The sequence below is a fragment of the Nestor notabilis genome, unplaced genomic scaffold (genome assembly GCF_000696875.1).
Source record: "Nestor notabilis isolate BGI_N333 unplaced genomic scaffold, ASM69687v1 scaffold10043, whole genome shotgun sequence".
Classification (NCBI taxonomy): domain Eukaryota; kingdom Metazoa; phylum Chordata; class Aves; order Psittaciformes; family Psittacidae; genus Nestor; species Nestor notabilis.
Genome location: NW_009921467.1, coordinates 5,129 through 16,797, shown reverse-complemented (window position 1 = coordinate 16,797; position 11,669 = coordinate 5,129). Strand labels below are relative to the sequence as shown.

Below are 11,669 nucleotides of genomic sequence, written 5' to 3'. Positions count from 1 at the left end.
AAGAGTGTAAACTGCAGGCTAATGAAGACATTTGATGGGAATAATTTGTATTTGGGAAGGGCACAGAAGATTTCATTTATTTCTCTTTAAAGAGATCTCATCACCATATTAAATTTTTTATTTTTTATTTTTGAAACATAAATCTTTCACTGGCTCACTTTGATGGAGAACTAACTCGAAAATACACTTGAAGTGAAAAAATGCAGGCTCACGCAATTTTAATGCAGCTATTAGCTGGGGCACTTCTGAGTAGAGAGGAAGCAGGATTCACTTCAAGATGCAACCACCTACTTCCATATTCCTGTAGTGACTGTGTTTAAGCTCGTAGTGTAGTACAGAGACCCAGTTAATGTAGTAAGTGGTGACCAAGTGGGACACGGAGGTGTCCAGCACCATCTGCCCTCTGCAGGACTTCACCTAACTTTCAGCTGGTGCTCCAGAATGGTGCGGGGCTTCAATAGGTCCTATGCTGCATTTGCAAGACCTGTATAAATCTTTTAGATATCCTTGGTTTGGGTAAATGAATCAAGCCTAATGTGCTTATGTTACGGTGACCTGAATAGCCCTTTATACTCCACTGATTGTACTGGCCAGACTCCCATTGATCGAAGGAAGCTTAGACACTAATTCACATGTGAAAACACCTCCAGTTACTTGCCTGAATTCAGAGTTCAGGCCTACCCAGTATGATCAAATAATATCGTAACAAGTTAAATAGAACTGGTATAGACCTGGGGTTTTGCTTCTTAAACTAGAAACAGAACATTTTCAACATATTTTTTTCAGTCAGTTCTAAATCAGCAGTTAAGAACCTTGAATAAATGAAGCTACTGCACAATTGCTGTGATAGATGGCAACAGAAACATAGACAATCAGAAAAGGCTGGGATACTGTCCTGTCTAAATCAGATTATCCTCTGTTTGATACAGACTATAAATAGCACAGAGCACACAAACAACTGGGCACATTTTGAAAGGCCTTCTTTGGATTTGCATATCCTCATGACACCATTTGTTTGAGAGCTTCATTATTATAAGAAGGAGCCCTCACCTCAGCAAGTTGCTTTGGACATGTGTATTGTTTCATAAATAAGTATATTTGCCAACTACGTAATAGCAGGAATTCTGATAAACAGTGGCAAGTCAGAAAGGAAGGAATTCTCCATTACAGTTGGCAGATCACTTACAGACTTTGTACTTTGATCTCAACAGAACAATTCTTTTTTTCTGCTTCAGAACAGAGTTTCCTTCTGAGATTAGTGTCAAGTTTTTAAAATTCCTGTTTTCTTTGGGCCTAATTTTGTGGTGAACCAATACAAAAATGTAACTAGTTAAGAACAAGCAGTTGGTGTTTCTCAGAGGCAACCAGCCTTGACACATCAGGATGCTTTTTGCATTTCTTCAAGCAAGGAAATACTTATTTTGAACTTGGCCTTCCCTTAGGACTTTCTGTAAGCAGAAAGCCTGAGAAGGAACCACAGCCTGGAAAACTGTGCAGGCTGTATCTCTTCACCCAATAAAGACTATTATGTAAATCAGTTCAGAACAGGATAATTATGGCTTTAGAAAGTAACACTGTATCAAATCTCTAATGATACTGAACAAAAATACATATACTGAATTGATTCTATGCAGAGGAACAAACTAGAAATTGGAGATTAAAACTAGGGGGGAAAAAAAACAAAACAAAAAACCCCTCCTTGGGCTAGTATAGTATACATTTATAAATTGTTAATTACTGAACAATCTCAAAGCTTTCTTACTATTTGGCCTATCTTTAGCAGTTACCAACATCTTACTAAATATATGCATATACGGTTCTTGCCTGTACAAGCAAGTAATACTTAAGACAGACAAATTCAAGAAATTCTTCTACAAAATAATCATGGGCCGTATCTATTGTACTGAAAAAACCCAGGTATAAACACAGTAACATTCAGCAGTTAACAGTAAGCTATGTTTCCAGAATATCTACAAAGAGAAACCTACACTGTGATTTAAATGTATTAGGCTACACTACACTGCAAGACAATACTGAATAATGTAGTAAACTGAAAATTAGAATAAAGTTTTAATATTGAAGAACAGTAAGTGCTATTAAATTTCAAATACGGATCAGTTAATCATGGGAGATCAACTTAACACCTAATTCACAAGTGTTTCCTGAATTAGTTAGATCAACAGATGAAGTTTTTCTATTTGTATTCTCTGCTTTAAGAAGCTCTGCTTACAATGCAGATTTTGTTTTGCTTTGTTTTTTACTGTGGTAATTATAAACATTCCAACTAGATCAAAAAGCTTTATTAAATAAGGAAGTCTGGAAATACAACCTTGAAATGTTCAGATGCTGAGACAGAACTATCTCCTTGGAAATGAATGCCAGAATCCATTACTTTGATTTAAGAATGTATTACATCTTCCTCTTTCATATATTCATCACAAACTCTGTGAGATGCATCTTCCTCAAAAAATTCCTCAAGACTTTCTCTTAGTAATTGTGGAGAGATGCACACCTTAGCATAACCAAGTTTATCTTGACAGTGCTTCGTGTATTTAAAAATCTAACAGCAACACCAGAAATAGTATTTATCAAGAAATGCTTCAAGTGAAGTTCCTATCCTAATATTGAAATAAACGTAACACTGATTATCTTGATCAGATCCCCAAATGCATCCTTCTAAATCCTGCTTCTAAATCATTTCCTATGAAAATTTTTATCCAAGATTTAGTCTTAAAAATTTGACCAAACTGCAGTTTTGGAAACCGGATAGAAATGAAAATACAGATTTTAGGATTAATGCCAAATACAACTATGTAATGCTGATCTGATATATGGAAAAATCACAATTCATTAAACCAGCGCTGAACCAGGCACAATACTAGAACACCACTTTCAGGTTTTAGACTTGGTATGTAGAGGAACCATGCCTGAACCTGCACTGAAACTGAAGAATTAACTATTTACAGGGATTGTAAATTATACCCTTTGGAAAAAGATGAGAGTTTCCCAGAGTAAGATTTGCAACCAGTGAGTGACAGGTCAAAGCATTCCAACTCTCTTACCTTTTGGTGGAAAATAGGACTTGCTTTCTGCTTTGTGAGGCCAGTCTACTACCAAAGGCCCAAATCGTCTGAAGCTAGCAGTGATTTCATCTAAAAACAGGTATAAAAGTTGCAATTAAAATAAATGTGAAAAACTAATATCAAGCTAAGATTTTTGTTCTAGCAAAGGTTGACATTTCACTGAAAAAAAGGAACAAAATTTCCAACCTAAATGAACAAAAAAAGGAAAACTATGAGACATATTGCACAAATATTAATGTTTTGGAAGTTATTTCTGGTGATTTTAAGCTTTTGTTTCTCATTGCTTATTAACAGGAGCATTTCAGAAGCATATAGGCAACTAAAGGCTGTGGTGTAAACTGGTGTGGTACTTCTTTAAATTCAGAATCTGGTTTGAATGCAATCAAAACAATTTACTGTTTAATGATGCACAGTGTAGGTGGATACTCATATAGTAAGTACCACCACAATTAGCACACTAGCAGTTTTCAGCAGATACCATGCACAGATCAAGCACAGAAACTTAAAACTGCATATTTAGAGGTGCTTCTAGACAACAATCATTCTGTTGCAAGACTTTCTATGCCCTCTGCACAACTTTGTGATGTCTTTTTATCCCAGCCTCTCCTTCCTGCCACTGACTCTTAAGAACCTTGGCCATGAAGAAAAAATCAAAACCCTAAACTCTACAAGAGCAGTAACTCATGAAACACAAATATGCTTCATTTCTTTCAGTCCTATCCTGCCATCAGCACATAAACAGACAGGATAGAAACAAAGTATATTTCCATATGTCTTTGCTTAGCATTTGTATTAAAGGGAACAGTGCATATTTGAATTAGAAGCTAAAGTGCATCAAAAAAAAGGCGGAAGTATATTAAAATAAATCCCTCAGTACATTATAGGGGAGTGCCACAATGAAGATGGTCTTTTCCAACCTAGTTGATTATATGATTCTATGAAACCAAATATATGGTCTTTCAATGTCTGAAAGTTAATTAACCAGTCACCTTATTTGGCTTGAAGCTACCCTAGGATTACAGTGAACCTCACAAAGGGCCTTCTGTTTACATTACAAAGTTAGCATGTAATTTACATTTATCTGCACAGGAGAAACCTAATATTAAATGGCACGATTATTTCAAATCAGCACTGTTGTACAAAGCAAGTCCTACTGCATCACGTAACTATCTGTGCTTCTGTAGGACATTCTACGTTCAATGTATCACAGAGTGCTCTGCCACTTGACCTTCCTCTGCCTTAGTTTCTCTATTTATGAACAGGAATAATATTAACCTTTCTAAACCACTCCTGAGACCTTCAGGTAATAGCAAAACAGAATTTGAAATTCAATTAAGAATAGAAGTTTTCTATGATTCAAGCAGGTACAGACAGAGGACACTATGAAGGGCTAAGATGCATTTGAAAGGAATATGCAAGGTAAGCAAGAGCACAGATTCAAGGCATCACATGCAACTCTACGGTCTACAAGTGCAGAATCAGAGACAACTGAGCCACCTCAAAATAAAAACAGATGGATGACATCAAATGATGTTAAGCTCAACAGATCTATCGACTCTCATGAAAATATATATAGTAGTAGCCTATTGCACCACAATGTTATTTTGCTGGGTGGATTATTTCTACTACTTCATTCAGGTTTTTCAACATCTCTCTCTCTGTCCCTCCAAACTTAGTTTGCTTAGTTTTCAGGCAGCTCACCTTCATCAATGTCTGGTGGGAGACCTCCAACAAACACTTTCCGAGAAAAACGCTCAATTCGTTCTCCATTCTGATGAGCTGAATAGCAGGTGGGTGAATTCAACACTCCAACTTGATCACTGTGACCATCGTCCAGCAAACCATCGTCTATTGGGAAGAGGGAAGAACGGCCTTAAAAAGAAAAGATAATATACGTTAACATAGTTTTGTGGCAGTACGTGGTTATGCAGTTTTACAGAATGGGGAAGTAGCAGTCTGGAAAGTAAAAATGAAAATACCACGATGTTAGAAAAGTACACATTAGTTTAAAGAAAAATTAATAAAATCAAAAATGTATTAAACTTGAAAGAGGAAATTGCAAGCTGACATCACTGTAAGCACAGTAATTCATACTACGTTATATTGTAGTTATTCTGCTGCATCCAGTAGGAAAGTAGTAGTTTGTTTTTAAACAAAGGGTCATATTTATGAAGAGATCATATTAAAGGCTGTGTAAGTGAGTTTCATTAGCCTGCCTCTGGTTTAGCTTCAAGTTGAATTGCTAACTTCCATCACCTAAATGACTCCTGCATGTCTAAACATCTTACACTTTAATTGAACAGAGGGAAACAGAAAAACACGTTACAGAGTAAGTAGTTTCAAACAGGTATGTTTTCTCTTTTAAAGGTATCTGACGCTGGTAACGTAAGAACAGATTTAATTCCTAAAAAAGCAAAAAAGAACTTTAACAAATGTGCAAAATGCAACACTTGAAAAATAAGTCACAGTGTCAATTTACCCTTCTCACTTTCAAATTTACCTGTGTTGGAGGGAAGCCTTATAGTGGTTCCTAACGTGTACTAATCTGCATTAAGAGTACAGTTATCTGGAAAAGCAAGTGTAAAATCTTAAAAGTTCACGGGATGGCTCTGCAAATGCAAACCGATCAAAACAGATGCATAGATAGCAGGGGGCAGTGAAAGTATGGTATTTCCCCCCTATTTAATATTTACAGATTTTAAGAGAACGCCAGAATGAAACGACTCTGAAGGCCATGATATCCATCTTAGCTTCAATCTTTCACAGCTTTAGATTAGCAAAATAAAGACTAATGACTATTTCAAATTCAGAAGTCAGTCTTTGAACTGCAATAAGACCCTCAAAGAAACTTCAGTGAAGCAGAAATAAATACCTCACACCACTACTGCTTCTGGAATGCCATTTTTCCTGTTTCTCACTCAATTTTGAAAATTATTAATTCAACTGCTTTCCTAAAAACACTCAATCAAACAAACAAAACCAAAGAACAAACCAGCACACCTCTGGGAAGCAAGTTTATTTTCCATCTCAGATAGCCAACTTCTTCCAGATTCACCCCCTGCAAATCTGTATGCAGGAGCAGTAGGTTCCAGACATATGCATGAAGAATAATGATGCCCAATAAAAGTGAGTCCAGCAACACCAGAGCCATCTGACATTGAGTGCTGCAGTATGTTAGCTGTGAGCCATACTGCAGCCTCTAACTTTTATCCCCTCTCAGGGGAATACTACCAGGAAGCCCCATAGAAACACTGCAGCCATTATGCTGATCAGCTAGGGTGAGAGCAGTCTGGAAGCCCTGCACTTTCAGAAGATCACCTGATTATCAAGTGCTTAAAGACAAGGCTAGAGAACAGAGAACAAACATCATGACCAATGACCTGGGCTGTGGTCATGCCTAATGACCCTGATTTGGTGTCTAAATCCATTAAAAAAAGTACATCAAAAATACCAAATGTAAATGGAAGATGATAGAGAACAACCAAACACAATAAACCAGTGAGGATAACAGAATACAAGCAGGAGCACAGGACTGTAACAAAGATGATAACTAGTACACCTTTATGGTGGCATTTCATGTTTAAGTAGGCATCAATGGAGAGGAGTACAGCAAATGCAGAAAGCTGTAGCAGGCTCCTCCTTTCCATTAAGAATGGTGATAGACCATGTCACATTTAGACATACAAGAAGCAAGATCATGCTATGAAGACTGAAGCAGCTGAGTAACATGGATATGAATTTCAGTTATGAAGACTAGTAAGAATGATCAGGATCAGGCCTTAAAGATGCATATGAAGAAGTGGCAAGATTTGGTTACACCATCATGAAAGGGGGATATAACAGTGAATTTCTGAATTATTCATGTGAATGATGGAGAAGATAGAGCTGTTACCACAGCTACAGGGAAAGGAAAAAGTGGCTAAAGGAAGAAATAAGACTCAAATTGGGGGAACTCACAGGAAAACGTGAAAGTGTAAAATTTAAGCATTTTCACTAATATATGAGAGTTGTTCTTAATGTCTTAAAACTAAAACCGACTGTAATTTAACTGGGTTATCTTTATAGAAAGCATAATTTGCTCTTTACCTCTACAAGTCTCTATACTGCAGGAAAAAAGAAACTTCAGTGACTTCAAAACACGCTAATTCTAAGAAACTTGTCAGCATTAGAATATTGCCACAAAAGCATTTAAATGTGGTTTGGTGTCCCCCCCCGTTTTTGTTCTGTGTGGTTAAGACAACATAATTTATACTTAAGGAAGGTGTCTCTTTGGACCATGAAATTTAGGTTTTTCTGTTTCTCTAAAAATACTTCTTAGACAATTCCAACTTAAAATATACATAAGTATATAGGGGGGAAAGAGAAAAAAGTAATTCTCAGAATAATTGATTTTTTACCCCTCAGACCAATGTTAAAATCTAAGAACAATGAGAATCTAAGGCTGTCTTCCCAGTACAAATTAAATGATCAGAACATGTTCTGAAGTGACACTGGAGAGATCAATCTTTCTTTAATGTGGGTAAAGGTTTGCCAAAAGCACTGTAGCTCCTCAGAGAGCTAAGATGACATAAAGGACAATGGATTAACACATTTAGAGTAACATGCTCCTTAATGCTCTCTTCACTTGTTCTTTTTTGGTTTATGACAGTGAAAAAAAATAAGCAGAATCTGCCAGGAATCATCAAAACACTGTTACATACGTTGACCATGATCTAGATAATCGTTCCTCTCTACATTAGGGCTACCAAGCAATCAGTTACAAACCAATGCAGAGTTCAAGAGAGAGGCATGAACTTATGCTTATGTTGTGAATGAACTCAAAGCTATTAAAGATCTTGATGTTTTTGCTTCACACTTTACATGATCTTTATAACAACCACAGGTCATATTCTTGTACAATTACATCAGCATGGTCAGTGAGCGTATATTGGCTAATACTATGAAAATCTATTTTCTAAGAGTTGTCTACTAGATTTCTTGCTTAGTTTATGAAAGGCTTTAAGCTTTTACTCTGTACACTGTAACTGCAACAGAAGCAAAAGAAAATTAGTTAGAAGAACAACTAGCAAACTGTATACTTTTAAAGGGGCAACGGCTGCAAGCAGTAGCCATTAGCATGAACTGAATTATGATTAGAGCTACAGTGTTTTAACCAATTAAAGGATTTATAATTCAAGCTCTAAAAAAAAAAAAAAAATAAATAAAAAATGAGATCAATGATTGTAGCAGCCCAGACTGCCCCCTCCTTCCCTCACACCCTCCACCTTCCCCAGACTAAGACAACATGCAGATAAGCATTTATAATCAACAATCTGGATTAATCGTAATAATCAGTAACATCTCAATCAGAATTAATTGTATGGTAACAAGCAGAAGTGAATTACCTCGTCTTCGCCCATAACTCCTTGCTGCATGCAAACAAAGGACAAATTGTAAAATGTCAAATAACTGTATCATGCCCACATATTAAAATACAAAGAAGTATGTGGGTGAGTGTTAAAATCTGCATTGGTACTTGCTACTGCTAACTGTAGATGAGAATACATTGAACTGATGTCTCACTTAAATACCATATTGGTTTACTACCACACTGACGTTAGTACCGGCTGTAAAGAATATACTTTACAATATTTCAATGTGTCGTTATACTTTATCTTATCTTCACGTTAACTATGGATCCATAAGTTACTACAACTTTGTAATTCATCCTCACAAATATTATTTATATCTTCCACAAGTGTGTAAATGACACACAGGGTAATGAAACTGTAAAAAGGAAAATATTACTTTAAAGAAGCATGTAGCAAGCATTAAATTAATAATCACGGAAACATCCTGGTCCATGGAACAGTTTGTACAGTCCTTTACAGTGACAATACAAATGCCTTAAGCCGTGACCTTCCTTTTTCATGAAAAGACCTAGCAGAAAATTAACCGCAAGGTTTTGTTTGAAACAAAGGACTCCTTGTGGTAGCAAACAAAATCGGGGCACAAGTCACAAGAAATACCATTGTATCAAAAACACTGCACAAAGGCAAAGCAACCATTTCTGACAGACTGCAAGTAAATCCAAGATTTTCCTAACTTTTGAGTTTCGCAAGATTCTTAAAGAGATCATGCTTATAGCTACAGTTCAGAAGACCATACTGACTGTTTCTCTGCCTGAAGGCTAGGAAACTATAAATAGGCAGATTACTAATACAAAAACTATTAAGCTGTAATTTCTTAGTTACATGTCCACAAACTATTTTCTATTCCCGTTTCACAGGCTTTGTATCTGAGAAACAATACTTCAATCATAAGCATTGTTAACTATCCAAATAGAAAATATTACTATAAACCACAATGTTATAGCAACATTAATGAACAAAGATTGCTGTGTCTTGGCATTATTGTTCTGATTTTACTAGGACTCCATATATAAAGCCCTCCCAAAAAACAACTGTAGTTCTGAGACACAGAAATACACAAAGCCTCCTAAGTTCAGTGATTCACAACTGTCACTCACTGCTCTCTTCTCATATTTGAAAAGTTTTCAGTAAGTATGCTATTCTTTTCCTTTGTTATCTTGATCCCTTCCTAGTAATTCAGTGGATTGCTTCCAGAGTTCTGAAAATCTCTCTTTTTTTTCCTCCCTTAAAACTGTTGATTTGTTTACACAAGTCATCATATTCCTATCCAACTTGCATTGAACTCACTTGCAAATTTATCTTCTTTCATTTTTAAGATCTACTACTGATGATAACAATCTTTTGCTTGAAGTTTTTCATATCCTTCAAGTTTCTACTAGTAAGCCAAATTAGAAAAGCCCACTTTCTGAAAGAGACACGGGTATCTAACCACTGGAAATGCATAAACTCAGATTTCCCACATCAAAATAGAATCTATAGAACCTACTGTACTATTCTATGCGATTCCTTCTCTCATTAGTTGCACAGAAAGACTAATGCTGAACTTCAGGCTTGCTTTCCTCTGAAGTCAGGCACTCAGAACACATGCAGTTCTAGGTCAGTGATGTAGCATGTACGAATCTTTTCCATCTCTTGGCTAAAGTGACTCCTACACAGCATTAGCAGTAGCATCACTAAGCCCTCATCTAACCCCCTGTATGCCTTTTTTCCTTCCACAAACAAAACTAGAGTACCCAGGGAAAATTCAAGTGTGTCACATCCATAGCAATGACTGCTGTGCCATGTTCTTCCTCAAAGAATAATACACAAATGCATCTTTTGGCACAAGCCATTTTACTTCTGCCCACCAAACCAGCTCAGCTATTTTCTCACATTTCCATAGTTAAGACAAGCTGATACGCATAGAAGTATTTTGTTACAGAACATGTGAAAAGCTTTTCTTTGTGCATTTAAAAATAAACAATGATATTTTTAAGAAGAAACACAAAAGGGTCATTAAAATGCTAACCCTTCCACCCCCCCAATGCAGTTAATCTTAGAAGTGTAGTTGCTGCAGTATTTTATATATATAGAAATTACAGCGATGTACTAAAGTTATCTGTGTATTCTTTGCTTCAGCAAAACAAACAAATTGGAAAAAATAAGAAAATATCTGTACTTCATGTTGTTACATTCTTTACTTTACTTGTATGGCTAACCCCCTTCCCTGATATTTGTCTATTTATCTTGTCCAATTAGATCACAAACTAGTTTGGGCATTTTCTGCCATTTAGTATCTAGAAAAATGAGAATGAGGAATGAATGCCATTCTTAGGCAACCTGTAGGCACTGCTGCAATAAATGTGATCATTAACATCAAAATGAATGATTTTGCAAAACTCAATTTTTTTTCGTATTTATATCCAGACTTTAAGACCACAGTGGTTATATTATAGGTAAGTTGCTTTAACAACAGTAAGTACAAAGTCTTACTGTAACTAAAAATATCATGTTAAAGTAAACATATTCCATCTTCATAAAACTTGAGTATTTTAATCTCTCCACATTACATGCATATAAACTTTCCTTCAAAGGCCAGATACTACTCGTGGAAACAGTTTCACTGAATGAAAGTGAACTGTAAGCAATGAGATGAAGATACTAATAAATACAGAAATATTTCTCATTGAATCTGAAGCAACATGCACATGTTTTACACCTTTCAGAGCACAAATGCTTATAGAGCATAGGTTCTGTATAAATATACATGTTCTATATATTTAATTATAGGTTTAGCTATACATGTAATTTATATATGTATTTAATATACACATCTCCTAATTAGGGCATTTTTAGATAAATAACTGTAGGCAAGACAGCCCTTCGGGGAAGGCCAAACACTGTAGGCAAATAATTGATTCACAACAACAAAGAAAAGGAGAGACAAAACTTCTTCCTTCCTGAACTTGTTTAAAAAATAAGTAATACAGAAGTATTTTTTGTATATTTTAGTCTGTAAAGCTGGACATCTTAATTAGCCCAAAACTCTGAAAAGTTTTCATATGACTGAGAAAGTACAAGAGATACACTTTTATTCTAGAAAATACAAATTAAGCATCATGCACAAAAAGTATAACGATGTCCAATAAAAATGAAGTCAAATAACACTGGAATCATCCTACATTAGGAGTGCTGT

At 35.8% G+C, this 11,669-nt stretch overlaps 1 protein-coding gene across 1 annotated transcript in view; it reads right to left on the bottom strand.

Annotated features, from left to right (window-relative positions):
• Positions 1-8,540, bottom strand: part of LOC104403116 (cytoplasmic polyadenylation element-binding protein 2) — a 22,877-nt gene extending 14,337 nt beyond the window's left edge. Inside the window, exons 1-3 of the mRNA XM_010011163.1 lie at positions 8,468-8,540; positions 4,785-4,955; positions 3,063-3,152 (exon numbers count right to left, since the gene is read on the bottom strand). Coding sequence (XP_010009465.1) covers positions 3,063-3,152; positions 4,785-4,955; positions 8,468-8,540 — 334 coding nt within the window. The remainder of the gene's footprint in view (positions 1-3,062; positions 3,153-4,784; positions 4,956-8,467) is intronic.
• Positions 8,541-11,669: the final 3,129 nt, after the last annotated feature.